Raw genomic sequence first — 18,907 nt, forward strand, 5'->3', positions numbered from 1 at the left:
CTGATAGCTGTCGTTTTCTATGACATTGTTGCAAAATCTGTGCAGCTAAAAATCTTAGCGCCAATAAGGGCTTCGCTCTTCTTCGCAATCAGAGCTACTCAATTGAAAATTTTAAACAATTTCTTTTAAAAATAACAAATAAGGATTTGACTCAAATTCAAAAATCAAGGAACTATTTAACGAAAGATACCACTCTTAACAAATGCCAGGGCCGTTAAGCAAGTTGAGGGAAATTAAATTTATGAGATTGTACAATAACTCTTCGACAATGCAAATCGACATGCTTTGCAAAGAGCGGATATTACCTTCACGTCGCAAGAATTTTTTATCGTTATTGCTCAATACTATGTATATAATACATTTCAAACGTTCTGCAAGTTGAAGCAACTGTAAACTATTCTACAGATGACAGGTGACGCTTTCTTAAAATAAATAACAGTACAACAGAGCAAAAAAGGCACTTTTCTAAGATAGGTAAAAAACAACTTGTAACTTTATTGAAGAGTTAAAAATTTGAAACCGCGTTTTTTTTAATATTCTGAATATACGAAACAAATAGTCTTTTCACCGTCTTGATCTGTATTTACTCCTCAATCCTTTGCTAATAGGATGCTATTAAAAGCAAGAATGCTCAATTTTCAGCCTTCAAATCCATTTTAACTTTTAATCTTTATCAGAAACGAAAAGAACAAGACATTTGTAGCTTAATCACTACCAAAAATATACAAATGTTTTAGTGATGAGGCACATTCAAAGAAAATAAGCTATTGCATGCAAGAGTTACAGTTCCATTTTATATCCTCATACACACAAGGGCAAAAACTTGTTTACATGCTGGGGGAATTTAGAGAGGGAGTAGCTTAAATTTTTTCGGCGCCCAAAACCAAATCCTCGGGCTCTCGAGCCTTCGAGCTCTAAGATGTCAGTCTTACATCTCAAGCACAAAATTATAACAGCTTTGAAACTCTGTCTCTCACAATCGCTTAAATTGTAGCACCAAACTTCATTTCGGAAAAAATAGATATCACGCAAAAAAATAGGAAATCAAGCATGAAGAAAGCAAAGAACGTTCTAGAACTAGCACAAAAACGATTAAGCTAAACGTTTGCACCGAGAAACAAACCGACTAACGTCGGAAAAATTGCTCTTGGATGACAGGCGGCGCAATTTAATTCAGGGGCTGTAGCCTAAATAAATTTTTCTTTATGGGTGCAAAAACATCATCCGAAGGTAGGATTCGAACCCGATTCCTACTGAATTGAGTCCGATTCCACCAGCTCGACGAAGGTATTAACCAATCGGCTATAAAGGCCTTCTCATCTAATTTCTAACAATCGGTTTTGTTTGAACAATAAATTTTATTTCGAAGTGAGAGCATTTGAAACCACTCAAAACTCAAGAAGTGTGAGAAAACGTCACTTAAGCAGTCAAAGATTATTCTAGAAGAAAAGCGTTAAACGTTCAAGCGAAAAGTTTGCATAAAAAGACACACACGTTTACAATAATTGCCTCAAGCTTTGTTCGAGAGCAATAAGAAAAGTATTTCTGAAACTTCAGCAGATGGAAAAATCACAGAAAAACAACAGTCCAGTCCAAAAACAGCCCTAAGAAATACACGCAAAATTCCGAATGCTAACTTGAAATTTTTCTGCTAGAACAGTATCAAAAACGACGATGAGTTGAATTCCACAGCCTAACTTCTGTCACTTAGTCTTAGAAGTAGGAAACATTTTGATAGAAATATAACATATGAGATAAACATATTAGCTAACCATATGAGCTAAACATATAACATATTAGCTAGTTTTATTTTGTTCGGAAATAAAACACAAATGGTAAAAAAAGGTTTGAAACACATTTTTTTCCAAATCCAGTATTAGATATCAGGACATTTTTCTCCTAATTCAAATAAGAACTGAGGTGCAAAGAGAAGTATTGGGTTAATTTTCATTAAATCGAATTTTGGAAAACTGTCGCCAAGAAACTTCAAACAGTAGCAGCAAAAGTTTTTCAGCGACATGAATTTTTCTCCAAGTTTTTAAAAACGATTGGTAATGATGATGTTACTTACAAGTGATTTGTGCATCTCCTGACTGAACCATGGCCCCAATTTGTTCACGCCCATTATGAGGAAGTAGAGGCCCAGAATGACCGACAGCATCTTCACACTCTTAGCAGCAGCCATTCTTCAATCAATTATTATTATTATTATTACTGTTAATCTACACTATCTGAAAAGACACAAGCTTCACTATACGCAGAGGAATTGTTATTTCAGCTGTTTCGCCTCTGCGTCTACCTAAAATCGTTCATTTAAAGTTATATGTGTATTGAAACTAAGGAACCAACTATATGAAACAAAGCTGGCTGAAATTGCTTCAGAGAAGTATGACGATATTTTACGTTTATTATATCACCTTCAACCATCTACGAGCAGATACATAGCTCAAGATACTAATAAAAACTAAACAGCTGCTAATTGTTTTGTGGTTTGCAGAATTAATTTTATTTTTTACAAGGCGGCTCGTTAATGTGCGTTCGCACATGAAGTTCCGACCCGAGCTGATCTACATTTTCGACATAATTGGAAACCAAATGAAGAGATAAAAAAGTTTTAAAAAATCGTTCCACACCCAAACTACTAATTGAATTACATAATACCATGCCTCATTACAGCGCTCACAAGATCTGCCAATAAAAAGACTACGAGAAAAAAACAAACAAAATAAGCAAAACTAAAAAACAATGCAAAAAACTCAATATCTAAATGTAAAAGCACCTGGTCAACAACGTCGAAATGCAATCAGATAAAACCTTAACTGCACAAATTTTCTTTTCTCTCAACTATACAGCAGATGGGACTTTTCCTTAATGAGACAAGGTAACAAGCAAAAAGAAAAAATAATGAGACGAAATTCAAAAATCTATCAACGTTTTTTAAACCAAATAATTTCATAAAAATCATTATCTTTTAACAAAATAATTCTCTATCAACTTACTTAAAAGTTATTAAGAAACTGATAGGACCTCTCTTTGGTTAGACTAAGCCATGGAAACGTACTAAAAGATGCAGAAAAGCTCAAGAAATTAAAAATAATCTGCGAAAACACAAATTAGTGAAGCCATTAAAATCATTAGCTATTATCTAAAAATTGTTTTTGTTTATTTCAATTATTATTTATACTAATTGAGCAAAAATACTGACCGATATAATAAATTCACAATGGCCTCATTTGAAAATAATTGGGCTCTGTCATTACGCGAATGTGGTAAAAGAGAAAAAAAAACAAATATTGACCACTCACAAATCATTTATGAGAACGCATATTGTCCCAAACAAAATACCAGTTACCACATAACATCCATAAAAAGTTTAAGTTTGGAATTACAAGGAGTTGGATGGGACCTCTCAATGATGAGAAGGAGTTACAAGTTGACGAAACCAACAACAAAAGCTATAAAAAAAACTATACAAAGAAAAAAAAATTGAAAACGAGTAAAATCATCAACTTTCAGACTACTCGCTATGAAATGATTGCCTAGAGTAATATCACTCATTCAACCCCCAATCAGAAGCTTATGAGACCGCTCAGCATTTAACGACTGCATAAAGATTACAAAAAAAAGTAAACACAGCAAATTCTAAAAAATGAGACAAAAATTTCGAAGCCATTGAAAAATTAACTTCGCAGTACAAACGTTTCTAATTTCAATTAATTACAGCAATCGGATTCTTTTTCTGTAACTATAAGAGTTCAAAAAATCAACAAATCTGAACAAATATTTTAAAACCACGAAATCTTTGAGAAAACCCGTATTATCAACGACATTAAATTCAAAAACCTTCAACGGAAGTTAATAAAGACGCTGGTTTATGCCTCAATGAGAAACCGTCTGCTGAATGCTGTCTGTTGCTGACCAGTCATCAATATGACATCAGAATAAGTCTTAGGATTATGAAAACAATAACCAAAACAGCAAAAAACCAAATTTCGTTAGAAAAGTGCGAGAATAAAGTGTTGAAGCCTTTTCATCCATAAGCTCTTCTCTGAAAAACTCGTCGCATCGAAGTCATGAAACCAAAAATTGAAGAAAAAACAGCTAACCAGATTAATTTTGGTCACAGTAGAAAATACGGGGTCCTGTGATCACTGAGATTGACTTAGAGTTTGCAAAACTAGGTTTAAGATTGGCTAACGTACAAAAATTTTTTTTTCGAAAAGTTGTTTTTAAAGTCTTAACAGCCATTAGCTGTCCACTCAAAGCACAACACAGGTTCACTTAATGCTCATTATCAAGACTATTGCACTTTTTGTCAACCTGTCTACGGGTAGGGCTTCAAAAATCAGAAAAAATCTCAAAAATTTCATCAAAAATTACGAACACTTAGAGTCGACGCCAAAAAAATATGAGCAATTCCTTCAAACTAATTTTCAATTTTCTGTTCATTGGGCATCATTGGCCTGAAAATCAGGTTTGTCATTGACGGAACCTGGATATGAAAGGTGACTATTCTCTAAGTTACTGAAAAAACAAAAAAAAATATGAATTTTCCTAAAAAACCAGCTCTCGAATAGAAAGAATTTTTTTGATAGCAAATTCCCCTATGAGACCAGAACTTGTCTTTTTAATCGCCTTTCGTCTATTAGGATTACCAAATTGATGCGTTTTTTAGCGAGGAAGGTAATATTGAATTAAAATATTCATTGAAAAAAGATGTTAATTTGAACAAAATTTACGCTAAAAGTGAATCAAATATCCCGTCTTCACATGAAACTTTAAACCTCGATAACTCCTCGAAAAAACGAAATTCAAAAAATCGTTTTAATTGCGAATACTAAGCAAGACGAGCTTTTTATGATACCACTCACATTTCTCTACGATGAATATATCGATCGGCGAAAATTGTCTGAAAAAAACCCATTTGAGTATATAGTTCCTCCTTGAATCAGTTACTGCTCTAAGGTTTTTGTATTGACCGCAACAAAACGGATGATTAAAATTTCAATAAAAATAACTAGGTCAGACAGAAAACTTGAAAATGCTTTCATTACTGAGATATTACGTTGAGTTACATATACGTTATGAAACAAATTAATGGTTCTTTTCAGTTAATTGTTAGTCTTGTCTCTGAATTCTAAATAAAGATATATGATTTATAACTTTTTGTGTCACCAAAAAGTTTGAAAGACAATTTTAGGTAATCTGCTGACCAGACAGAGCGGCTCAAGCTAAAAGTTAACAGCCCTAAACACCTTTTTGAGGTTAAAAATTGTCTTGAGTTGCCTTAGGTTAATGGTTTGACGCAACCATTGGCTGAATTTTTTGTTCTTGAGGTTTTTTCACTTTTCAACATTTGACACATCTGACGAACTTTTAATTTCACTTCATTAAGGAACCAATTATTTCATTCAAACGTACAATTTTTCCAATACATAATACATTCAGTCTGTATTTTATTTTTACTTGATGAATAGTAGAGTATTAAGGGACAATTCTATTAATTTTTGATCGTCCATAAAGACAAAGTTCTTGGAATTTCCGATAAACAAAAACTTTTACATGTCGGAAAACAAAAATCCTTTAAAAAGCTTAACAACGAATCAAAAAGCTTAACAACAAATCTCGAGACAAAACTTAAAGTGGAAATTCATAAATGTCGCCAAAATTACAGCTATGAGCTGAGGGGATGTAATTTCCCTTCCTCTGCTATTCAAGAACCCATTTTCCCAAAAAATTTAAAGATATATTTTTAAACAAATGAAACTTCTCAATGACTCATTGGAATTTCAAAACGTAAATGCTTTACTTTATTCATTCACATCGCTATCCTTTCCCGTCACGTCTTTGCGTTTAAAAACAATACGTGTTATTCTTCTAAACCACGCCATTTTTTTTAGGCTTTGGAGCAAATAATAGGCTGAGCTATATATAGAATTTTCAGATTTCAAAAGAATAACAACTCGAATGAACTCGTCTTGCAATTTTAATATCGACAGCTATCTGTAAAGATACAGCCTTCTATTTCCATACAGAGCATAACTAGAAACACGGCTGCTCAAATAACAAAATTAGTTCCAGATTTTCCCTTAACGAATTTATTTGCATAACTTATTTGCTCAAACCTTCCCAGCGTGAAAAATTATTCCTCAAAATTTTGCCTTGACTCATCTTGACTTATATCGAAAAACAGATTTTTCATCGATTAAATATGTGCACCAACTGAACGAAGCATAGCGAAGCAATGTTGAAACAAACTCGACACTAAGCAATCAGTCATTAGTCTATCAGACATTAATTTATCTAACCCTAATCAATCGGCCATTACAAGCACTTTAGCTTGTTAAAATTAAGGGCTCAAAATTAAAACGCTTTTTGTTTTAGTTGAAGTGCTTACCGTTAAAAATCTATTTGTAGAATTATTAGTATTAGGAATTTTTGTAGAGGACGGCAAAATTACAAGGGTATTTTGACAGCTAAACTGTTGATTATCGAGGTACTTAAATTATATGTTCCACCACTTAGTGAGGGGACTATATGTTGAACTTTTTTTTGATCACTGAGCTTTGGCCGATCGATCTATTTGATGTACAAGGACATGAGTGATATCATTTTGAAAACCCATCGATCGCAGATTGTTAATTAAAAAGAAGCTTTTAAGATTCGTCGTCTTCGACCTCGTGAGTTACCTAGGCTTCAATTGTTTGAACATTCGCCAGTTTATCGTAATTTTATTCACGTTTTTAGAAAATTTTGCTCAACTATGTCAATATTATCAAAAACCTCTTGTTGTTAATAACCACACCACCCAATAGCGGGTATAGTCAGTCTCATTGTGGTTTTCACAATTAAAAAATTGGATTAAACCGGTGAGTCACTTTTTTAAGATCTTAATATTTTAACCCGAATTGAGAAGTCAAATGATAAGTCAAATCGAGAATAACACCAATGAGAAGTTAAATCGGTGACTTCGGTAACGCTCCTAAATGATGCCAAAAACGCGAAGTTCTGAAGCGTAAAATTCTTTTCGGGTGCTAAACAGTAGAGAAATTTTGGATCTTTTCCGTTTGTGCCCCCCCCCCCCCCCCCAGTACGTTATGCGCCCCCCAGTTACAGAGCACGTGCCATTACATAGTAAATCACTATGTAAAAATATTGCACGTGCCTCTGGGGGGTGCAAATAATATGCGCCCACTAAGCAAACGGATCGTAGATGTTACTGTTAGAATCGATTAATGTACAGCAAATTGGTAATTTAAAAAGCAAGAGTGGACCAACAAACGGTTTTTGAACAGCAAATTCTTTTTATAATTGAGAGAGAGAGAGTTCCGTTAAAATTTAGTTCTGCCTGCTTTTCTGTAATTTCCTTTACCTTTCCATTTTTTCCTTTCAGTTCTTATCACTATGGCTGATTAATGAGAGGACAATTGATCTCTCTAGAAGGCATACTTAACTTTCATTTCAATTTATCTTTAATTCGATTTTTTGGCTTTGCCACTAGGTAGGTGTTTTCGATAAGTTTTCGTAAATTTACCTATATTTTTGTTCTCATCGTTGCAACTGATTAATTATAGGTATCATTGGGCTTTCAAGGAAGTAGAAGGTTATTTACAGAATGCTTCCAGTCAACGAGTTATCGTTTTTGTGGCTTATACACCATGTAATTTCGTTTGCCCTGAATCAATTTTTGATCTTTGTGGCATTAATCCCTAAGCCTCATAAATGAAAGCAACATTGTGCACTCCATGGAGCCGGCAATGGATTTTTCTGTTCTTGGAGAATGTTCAAGCTGAACAGTTTATGATTTTGATGACCTTGAAATCGATTATTCGAAAAAATTAATCGATTTTTCAATTTTGTCTCTTTTGTAATTAATTTTTCCTTTTGACATAAATATAATTTGTTAAGTGGTGTTAATTTTCGATGTAAACTTTTGTCCGTACTCATGCTCAATAATAACAGGACCCATCCGATTTCTAAAGCAGTCTAAGTGACTTATTGTTTTTATATTGAAGCTAAAATTAATGTCTGATACCATATTTTGAAAATTCGGGACATGAGCTCGTATCTTTTTTCTAATGAGTTATTTTGTCGATTTTAGTTTGACCATCGGATATTGCTTCACGAAGTCAAAGAGCTACCATTTCGCTGAGTTACAAATAATACAATGGTGCTGAGTTTGTGATCTTGACGTCATTTGTTGCCGCATGTATGTTTTTTGCAAGTTCGTTGAATGTTTAGAGTGCATTTATTTGAAAATGCAAATCTAAAAAATCAAATAGTTGTTAACTGGATAGTCGTAAGTCTTCATTTTTGGAAGGAGCTCAGTGCATGAGGCGCGGTTTGAAAAATGGAGAGAAGTTGAAACCCCAATCTCAGTTTAATTGTTTGATAAATAAGTGTTTCCAGGATGCTCAAAAAACTGAAATGTGTTACTATGTTCAATTTCTGTTCATTCTGGCAATATAATAGTCAGATTTTTAATCACCACATAGGTTTATATAAGGTGTGTGTCCTAAGTTGAGAATACATCAATTTTTAAATTACAAGGCAGGATCTACCCTTTATTATTTTGTCTTTTTCCTCTCCGGCTGATTTGGTAGATAATTAAGCAACAAGAATGTGGAGGAGCAGGGTCGAAATATTATGTCCGACCGCACATTACCGAGCCTCCTGGTAAAAATCTCGAATCTATTCTGGTCTGTTCTATAGCACGTCTGCCTGTGGGGGCCTAAAAGTTACATACCAAATAAGCTTTGGTGCTGGGGGGGGGGGGGGTGGGGGCATAATATATCCAAAATGCCTTGGCATGGGCGTACATTTATCAGCATCCAGTATAAACTTAGTCGTACGTATTTCCCTGCGCAATGCTTTAAAAATTCATTTTTAAACTTGTCATACTTTAATCGTGGTCTACGTTGTCAGCGTCCATCACTATTCGACGCTTCCATCCGAAATTCTCATGCTGTCACCAAAATTTATCGTTAACAAATACACAAAAACAGCATCGAATCACATCTAAGCTCAGGTCTAATCACCACATAGTGTCAGTTTACTATAACCACACCTACAAGGTGGAGTTTAATTACTCCGCATTTGAGACGGAGCCTAAGCAAGCAATCAGGTATCCTAATTAATCACAGGTGTAGCAATTCGTCTCAATCAAACTAGCTCGCTTCTTCGCAAGTACGCTAACATAGAAGTCAAAATGCGCACAAGACCCAATTTATATTTATAGACTGAACACAGCAAGGAAGCAAGGCCCGTTTGGCACACTACAAGTTTCATTGTTCACAACTTGTAGGTTATTCGGTTAATTATATCACCAAACGAACGCAAAGATTATCCGTGAAATAATTTTTTCAAAAGAAAATATTAAAAAGTTATTATCCACTCCTATCCTCAATTTTTTTAAGGTATTGATCTCGATTTAACAAAAAATATCATGGCAAATCATTCATGAGTGAATTTGTAAACACATTTAGGGTCTAAGGTGTCACTACTGAGCTCTTTGTTTATCTTCAAAACCAGTAAATTTTATCGAGAAACCCAGTGAAAATAACTATAAAATTACCACTCTTATAGTCCGTAAATTTTAATGCAGGAATCCCGAAAATATGAGCCAAAGCAGACATTCACGTAAACTCAAACTTTTTTGATTTGATTAAGAGCTCTAAACTATTCAACCAAAAATAAATGTAAAACATAAAAAAAGCCTACCAGTCAAAAAGGAAAACAGATGTTCATATGAGGTTTTCGAAAAAACCAAAATGAAAAAATCTATAATACTAGGACTTCTGGATAAATTTTCAACCGATCAAATGAGAGTATGAGTGCAAGCAGTTGCATGAGTCTGTGTGAGTCATATTTCTCCAACACCTTTTAAATTGCATGCAAGCCAAGGCTGGCTCTAATATAACAGAGTGAGAAGACAACTGCTTGTGTTTGCATAATAGCGTTATGAAACAGGGAGAAAACACTTGAGCAAACAACCCACGTCAGACGTATGCTGCTTGAGAGCATTATATCTCAATATACTGCTCACCAAAGCACAATCTGTATGTTGGAAAAGAGGGCTAGGATGGGAGCTATATTTTGGGAATATATTAAAAAATAATATATATATAATCCACTGCAATTTCACCACTTAACATAAACTATCTAACGGTGTAGTTTCACAAACTGCCGTATTACAAATTGCGAGCACTTCTTAAAAGCTTTCTACGCATTTCCTAACCAACTGAAAACTCCTAGTATTGAAAACACTAATCGGTAGATTTCCACAAAGAAATAGCTGCACCAGATTTCGGAGGCGTGAGCGTTTTCTGGGTTTAAACAAAAACTATGAAAAAAATTTGACCTGAAAAAAAGAATCTCGGATTACAAAGCAGAGAAAATTTTGCTATCATTAAACCCGCTCATCCACGTTTTATTTAATTTTCTGCCAAATGGGGAAGAAATAAACTTTTCAAACATGCACATACCGTTCAACAACCAACTAAGTGAGAAAATGCTGGACTACAGGGCCAATGTGACTTACCATTTATTAGAGTACTTGACAAGAAAAACATAAAAATCAAATAATAGCAGGTCCATAAAGAAGAGCAAAAAGGGCAATGTTCAAAAAGACGTTCCTATTTTTCAAAACAATTAATTTGAAATTGATTAAAACCAATACGTTTCAACTCGACTTATTAGGAAGGTTAGTTTATACCTCATAGGAAGCAATTGAAACCAGTCATTAATCATAACATATCAGACGACTGCAAAGAGAAGGGCGAACACGGAATTCAGTTAGATTAAACAAGAAAGCGGTGTCGCAACCCTTAAAATCATTAGCTCTTTGTTGAAAACATTAAAAATCTTTAATAGCTATTTTTCAACGCCAATGGGTTCATAGTGTGATAATGTGAAAAACAAAAAACTCAGAAATGGGCAAATATCAAAAATCACTTATCGTAAGAAAATGCGTAGTACCAAAGCCAAAAAACGGTAGTTAAAAAGATAAACATTACAAAGTTTGGACCTTGGTTCACAAGAAATTGGACAAGACCCGTCTTTTTAGAGACCAAGCTAAAAAATGACAGAAATAAGATAAAAGTCACAACGCTCAAAAGTCCACTGATTTTTTGAAAACAAATATTTTGAGAAATTTGAACAAACAATAAGCTTTTAAACAAAAAAAAGCTCAGAAAGCGAAAAGTGCCTCAAAATAGGGAGAACGATTCATAAGACAAAAATACAAGAGATACGTACAGAAAAATTTAACAAATAATTTACCGAAACCACTGTTGAAGCCATTAAAACTAACACATTGAAAACCATTATAAAGATTAAATTGACATTGAGTATTTGAATTGTTGCTTGGGTCTCCTTTGAATTTAATTTGGACTCCATTCAAAACGGTCTTAATGAAAAAGACAACAGATAAAACTACAAATATTAACTAGCATCGAAAACTTACAAAATTCATATAAAAACACAATTCTAAGCGTAGAAAGACGTCAGTAAAACATAACCATTAGCGCAAATTTTGTTTGTAGCGACAGAAAATTGATGCACTCTGTCAATAACTTATAACAAAAAATGGAAAGCACAAAAAACATTTTTTTAAAAATTGAAAGTCATTAAAACCGCTAGCTATAAATAGAAATAAATTTCAAGATCAATTAAACATCCATAGAAGCAATGAGCGCTTTTGATTGTCAAAAATATGCCGTATATCAGCATAAAGAACAAGTAGAGGCAAAAAACAAAAAAAATATTAGCTTTGCGAGAGAACGGTTTCGCAGCCATAAAAACTGTACACTATTGACTGAAATCTGTAATACTGTTCCTCTGCGCGTTCTTTCAATGCCAATTGGAGATATCCTTAATGTGATAAATTGAAAACGAAAAAATCCAAAATGAAAAATAGGCAAATATGCAAAACTTAAATTTTAATAAATTTTAATACTTTTAATAAAGCAAGAAAGCCAAGTAACCACTAGTTAAAAATGAAACAACTATACAGAGTATTTTTTACTGCAAGTAAAATAGGTTTCGCCTCGTATTTAAGGAGACTAAGATTCATTTGGACAGAAAAGAGATAAAAAGTTGGCCATCTTCAAAACTTCACTAAAATCTTCTTAAAACAAATAAATACAAAAGTCCTAACAGGCATTAGAGAACAACTGAAAGCATTCCATAGATTAACCTATAGACCATATGCATCCAATTTGATATTTGATACAATTTGGATATTTGATTATTTAGAAGCAGTCAAAAACTGAGCCTATCTGAAGACAATTTACATTCATTTGGCCTAAATTTGTTGTACATAGAATCTTTTATTAATTGGGCCTTGATTTGAAATCAATCTCGTCAGTAATCAACAAATATAACAAAATTTCATGAAATATTTTGAAAAAGACAGCACCCTAATGTAATCCGAAAAACTATTGATTATAAGAATCCAAGATGCGAACAAACCTAGCCCCAATTTAGCTGCCCGTCCATTAAAAAAAATTACTTCTTCCATAACTTTGCAAAATCAATCAATTAGCAAATGAAATATTACAATAAACCAAAAATAAATGATGCATGTTGTACTATTGATTTAATTCTTCCAAGACCGGCAAAATTTTAATTCCAGAAGACCGGCAAAAATTTAAATCCCGAAGACTCGTATAGAACAGGAATTTACAACAGATCCTTTTTGGAGTTTTCAAAGGTTGTGACAGCGGATGTTAGGTATCTACTTCCAGCATATTTAAACAAAGTGGGATAAAAAGTCGTATTTGGAGCCATTTTTGAATAAAAGTCTGAAATTCAAAAAATTTAGCAAAAATATTAACCAAAAGACTCTGATAAAATCAATCGACAAGCCTACTCTATCCTTAAAAATAAAACCAATAACATTGTTGTTAACATTTTAAATAAATTTTAGCAACGTTGACAAAAATTTGGTCAAAAAAGACAAACTTTCGTCCCTGGAAAAAAATTTAAAAAATCTTTTTAATTCCATATTTTACGCTGGACGGACTTTCCTATGATACTAGTCTCAACTCTCTGCGATTAATATATCGATCGGCCAAAATTGACTGAACAAAAACACCATTTGAGTATATAGTTCCTCCTCCCACAAATGGGTTGGAACAAAAATTGTCGGGTAAATTTACTTGCAACGTTTGCATGAAAGCATAAATACAGATACCAGTACCTGCAAGAATACCTGCATTTGAGAACTCTGATTAAAGCGTAGGTAAATTTTAGAGTACATCGAATGAAAAGACAACGAAATGCAAACTGAATTAAATCTATTTAATTTAAACCATAAATAGTATCAAAATATCTCGAGGATTAAATGCAAAACTCCCTATCACTATTGTAGTACCATCTAGAGCTAGAATCATACTTACGGACATGCGAGCAATTATGAACACATGCCGTCCCTTTCATTCATTCTTAGAATCATCAACATTTATACAAACAGCTAACAGATTAGATTAGATTTACGAATAGAAATAAATTATTTCGTTAAAAATAAAAAGTGCTCCTTCATTCTTGTATTTTGGTACCAAATTGCATGCAAAGCAAAGTGAGCATTCATTCAGATTGAAGCTATTTAATGTCATTGTTTGTCATAATAGTAGCAGCAGCATTAATAATGTCAAACTAGCTTTCACATGTGTCTCAAATCATAGATCATTTAGACATTCTATGTTGTCGGAACTGTTTCCTTTTCGCGGCTAATTATTTTTGCTTAATATTTTTGCACCCCAAATGGCTAGCATAAACCTATTTGGATAACGAGACTTCTAAAAGTGTAAGTAACAAAAACTGTTCGCTTGCAGCCCTTTTAAACATTGAACAATTGTTCCACGTCCACAAAGCGGAAAGATTTTTACCCCTCAGACAGTTTGAACGAGATGAAGGAAACATTTCCATAATTTGTTAAATTGTTGCAATTGAGACAGAAATTTAGAAGAATGAAGCACGAGTTTCAATTGTATGAAAACTGCCATATGTCAAAAAAGCACGCAACTGAATGGAGGTAAAAATAGACAACAAAAGGTGTAGTTATCACTCGTATGTACACCCAACTGTCCCAGTAGAACTCTTGCTCAACGTGGTGAATATCAGCCCCTAGCCTGTACACCATCAGAATCCACAAAGCTACATTGCAAGCGAGGATAAATACGATGTATTTTCTGGACCCCGGATCATTTTTGCGAGTAGCCTGTCGTTTCAAAGCATCGAGCAAGAATATGACCTGCAAGAGGGCCTCCAAAAGACACATTGTATAGCTGAGTGTCGGTAGGATTGTTTGGATCAAATCATTTTCTAGCTTCAAAAAGTGGCCAAAGCATGAAACGATACAGAATAGGTAGTACACAAATATTGCTACCAGTGAAATGAGCAGAAGGGGTTTGTCAAAAATATTGTGGTAAGTCTTCTTTGCTGAAAACAGCTGGAAGGATATTATGCACTTGAAAATAGTCGCGATCATTAATACCATCAGAATGATCAGAAATACGTGATACGCGATCACAACTTTCTTTATCTCCTCTTTGTTAGCGTTAGATAGCTCCACCTCGTCCTGGTATACAGCGAACAGAAAAATAAATATAGTCGAGACCAGAAAAACGATCAGGCCCAAAAGTATACCGATGCTCGTATGATGACAGTTAAAGTATTTCGATCTCTGACTTAGGTTGTAAGTTAGTCGGCTACTTAAGCGTTTAGCACGTTTTTTAACATTGCACCACATATTAATTATGAAAGCGGTCGCCAAAACGGCAAAGTTTACCGCGAAAGGATACCCGTATCGAGTAACAGAATTAGAGAACTGAAGAAGCGTTTTGTTTGAACGGTCCGAAGAGTAGTTTTCTTGACATTGATGCTGCTTTCCTCTACTGATGAACTCGTTCATCTCAACTGACTTGTTTTCGTCCGGCATTTTAATAGTTGTCGACGCTGTCGGGAGTTGCTTGGCCACGTATATATGCTCTAAGTGAACCTCAGTAACGACTTCGGATACGACTGTCGTGAATATGAGATAGAGATTAAGAGCTGTAAAGTGAGCCAAAGCTACCGAAACTAAACATTTCTGAATTGAGATATAAACCTTGGAGTGGACGATTATTAAATAGACTTCTAGGTAACAGAAGACGAGAACAAAGCCATAATGGAACAGTTTGGGAATATGCTCCTCCATGCAGAAATCGGTAATAAACGAGATAGAAGCGCTGATTTTAGCAATGTGGTGCAAAGACGTGAGAAGGCAGAGAAATATCAAAGCTCCCCTGAGGTAAACACTGCAATGTCTGTGGTCGCGAACAAAACCTTTTGGGTCGTGTTTCGACAACTGGCAAACAAATATGAGAAAGACTGCAAAAATCACTCCAATTATGTACAGTAATACTGAAAAGATGTGAATTGTCGACTTCTTTACTGTTCCTGGTTGGTAGTACTGGCACGCATACAGATTGAAGGCAATAAGACAAACTATAACACAGTAACTCACACTTAGATACTTGCCAGATCCAAATCTTTGAAGCAGCGACTTGTCTTCCTGTAACAGTTCATCTTCTTCGCTCATTGGTACCATGATTCCCAAGGGGTTCATACCACCCCCCGCTAGTAACGACGGCCGAGCGGGTAATGTATGCAGTCCATCAGTCGTCGCTCGAGACAAAGTGGCTGCTCGAACTTGACCCATAGTCCCAAAATGGCTTGGAGGAGGCCTTTGCATTGTCAAAAACCCGGACCGATCACTTAGCATTTCCTGAGAATGGATTCTCTGCTGAGTAGCAAGAGCGGAGAACTCTGGAAATCGTTGGTTTTGCCTGAAACCTTCAACATTTGATTGCGATATCTGCTCTTCAAGTCTTTGACCTTGCGACATTGTGCCGTCTCTACTTCCAGTGCCATATTGCTGGTTCGACGAAGATGAAGAAACTCGATGAGATCGAGGAAGGGTGGTCGGATTTCTATTGGTTCCATAATCATCAACTGGTAAGACACCACCTAGCTGAGCAGAAGCATTCAATTCGTCAGCAGTTGGGGGAGGCGGAAGAGGCGACGACATTTTAGGTGAAGATGGACTCTGTGGAGATTGTTCGTTTTCAGAATTTGTACTATTAATTACGTTTACATGCGCGTTTACATGAATCATTTGACTTCCACCTGTTTTACCCAAACTAGCCGATCCAACAGAACTTAAACGTGAACGATCTCGTTCCATACTCCCGGAAACACTTTCATCAAGAACTGCGGGTGGTTGTGGTGCTGGACGTCTCGGAGGTCCTACCACTTCTTCTTGTTTTCCACTTCTAGGGTCAAAGGACAAAGCAGTTTTGTCAAAATCAGGGGTCGGAGGAGTCACTTTGAAAGTGACGTTTCCATTGTCATCGCCAGTCGGCGACGATGAGTGCTGGCTATCATCATAAATGTCATCTGAGTCTGGAGCAGCCACGGGAGGCATAGGCGGTGGCCTTGACGGAACTTTTAATGGTCCCTGAGATAACGTGCTGTGGTTGCTCAACGCTGACCCAGGCCGATCATCTTCGGTGTAGGTAATTCGGTACGGTACAGCTTGCATGACCGCGATTTATTTGCTGACTACATCTCGTTATCTTGAAAAAATGTTTTTTTGATGATAAAAGGCCGTGCAGCAAACAACGATCAATTTTACTTCGGAAAACAAAATTGACAATTGGAAAAAAAATATGCCGAATTCACAAATGTAAAAATAGTCTGTTTGAGAGCCTAATTGAAACGGTTCCCTCAACAGCAACATTATCCTAGGGAGAATCCACGTAGCACTTTTATGATTCTGTCTCTTCAGGACCACCATTTCTGTTTACCGGAAACGTTTTTAATAAAATCTTTCAACGAATGACGGTTCACGCACGCAAAAACATTTATAGTCAATACAGCTGTGGTTATGTCAATCAATCAATATTCAACAACTTCAGCCATAACTACCCTCTAGCATCACATTTGAAGCAAATCGGGGAATTATAAAAAAATCGGGGAAAAAACCTGGTTTTTGAAACTATTATCAGAAACTGAATAGAAAAAATAGAAAACAAACAAAGATCATACCAATCCAACACTAGATGAACATTGGCTGCCTAAGTGTCATCCCAACTCTAAGTCTTCGCAAAACGTTTGCTAAAAAAAATCTATCAATAAAATATAGAATAAAACGAACCAAGAATATATAAAGCTGAAAGATGAGCATAGCTAGCAGCAGATTGCTCAAAAAGAGCATCGAAAGCATGAGCTCCGTGGGGTTCATTCAGGTCAGACCCCGTGATATTAATTATGCGTAATTTTTAGACCAAATATTTTTATTTTTTCTTAAGGACTCGCTCAAACCTTGCCTGGCACCAGTACAGCTCATCAAGTTCTGCACAGTACCCTCTAGTATGTTCTTCTTATGCTGCATTGACGCACATCTCCTGGAGTTTAGGATAACTAGATTGGATAACCCAGTTTTAACAAAGGGGCTGGAAATGTTTTGACTCGAAGTGTGGTTACCGAAACGGAGAGGACGATCAAGTTTGAAGCTGAAAAGTTTGAGGCGTCACCGGTTTAATTGGTTGGATTGAAAGTCCGTCCAGCCAAAATAAAAGAGGTTCATAACAAACGATTAACCGAGGACAACGGCGTAAAAATCAGAACCCAAGAAACCAAAAACGAGGACTCGAGAAAAAGAGCTCAGGCAGACAAATCAGAAGTAAATGCAATGATGAACTAAGTAAATATCAATACTCAGATTATTGACTTCCTGACTCAGTAACTAGTAAAAAAAAAACAAAAGTAGACCGATTCTAATCAAACTCTCTAATAACTGGGACAAATTTACTTTGTCAATGTTTTTTTATCAAAACAGCAAAAAAAATCAGTAAAAAACAATATCACATAAGCTAAGAACTCACTACAGATACTAATTGAGAATAAATTAATAAGTCTGAAATGCACCAAATGGGTAATATCAGCAGGGATAAAACTAATATACAAAATCTTTTCGAACTCACGCAAAGATTCTCCCTCGCAAATTAACGAGGTTTTTTGCCTAACCGAAACGTGGCTTAGTAGTAGTAGTAGTAGTAGTAGTAGTAGTAGGGATTTGGCCCTTCGGTGTCGTCGGGCGCGGGGACTGTGTCCCGGTTCTTTGTCCATGGTTGCTGTTAAATTTTCCACGTATCGCTGACTAGTTCGTTGTAACTCGTTTCAAAATGATGCCACAGATAATTGAGTAGTCGACCTTTCAAACCCAATGCATTTCCGAATTGTAAGCTGTGTGGAAGTCTATTCACAAGAGCACAAGTTCTAAAGAAGAAGCTTTGCTGACAAATTTCAAGGCGTGGTTTTGAATGTTCGAATTTCAGTTCGTTTTCACTCCGTAATGAACGTGTGGTGGTCCTCAAGCAGACAAATTGATCAATATTGAAGTTGAAATGACCCGTAAGAATTTTAGAAAGAAAAAGTAAATCCTGTAATGTAAAAGAAACCAATTTGTCAAATTAAAATTACTTCCAATACTTAAAACAAACGTTTTCGAACTTTACGTTCATCGTCAGGTTAAAACTGTTTTACAAATTGTTAAAAGATAAAATGAATATGTATTTACATTTGTCTGAGATGACAATTAAAACAATTCTAGGAAACATTCTAAAAAATTCAATCGAAAATTTTTCCTTATATACAATATTTAGCCTATTTACAACACATATTTACATCTGTTATCAATTTACTTAAAAACATTCCTATTCCGGATTTTTCGATTTTGTCCATGTTCTTGTATTTTTAGGGTTATTCCGAATTTGCCCTAACCATAAGTATCCCTCTTGTGGAGGTTTTGCAAATTTCGTTTTGTCATGCACAAAATGTTTTTTGCCCTATGCATTCTCAT

The 18,907-nt window shown here is 35.1% G+C and overlaps 2 protein-coding genes across 2 annotated transcripts in view; both read right to left on the reverse strand.

Moving 5' to 3' along the window:
• Nucleotides 1-18,907, reverse strand: part of LOC142349531 (putative acetylcholine receptor chaperone) — a 359,559-nt gene that overhangs the window by 19,752 nt on the left and 320,900 nt on the right. The window contains exon 2 of the mRNA XM_075401157.1: nt 2,072-2,232. Coding sequence (XP_075257272.1) covers nt 2,072-2,185 — 114 coding nt within the window. The 5' untranslated portion in view covers nt 2,186-2,232. The remainder of the gene's footprint in view (nt 1-2,071; nt 2,233-18,907) is intronic.
• LOC142349260 (uncharacterized) lies at nt 13,894-16,652 on the reverse strand. The gene has a single exon (XM_075400703.1). The coding sequence runs from the start codon at nt 16,583-16,585 to the stop codon at nt 13,985-13,987; it is 2,601 nt and encodes an 866-aa protein (XP_075256818.1). The 5' UTR covers nt 16,586-16,652; the 3' UTR covers nt 13,894-13,984.

Source organism: Convolutriloba macropyga, chromosome 11, assembly GCF_964194025.1.
Source record: "Convolutriloba macropyga chromosome 11, txConMacr16.3, whole genome shotgun sequence".
NCBI lineage: Eukaryota > Metazoa > Xenacoelomorpha > Acoela > Convolutidae > Convolutriloba > Convolutriloba macropyga.

Coding starts and splice junctions, on each gene's coding strand:
- LOC142349260 (XM_075400703.1), bottom strand. CDS start 16,585: ATGCAAGCTGTACCGTACCGAATTACCTACACCGAAGATGATCGGCCT.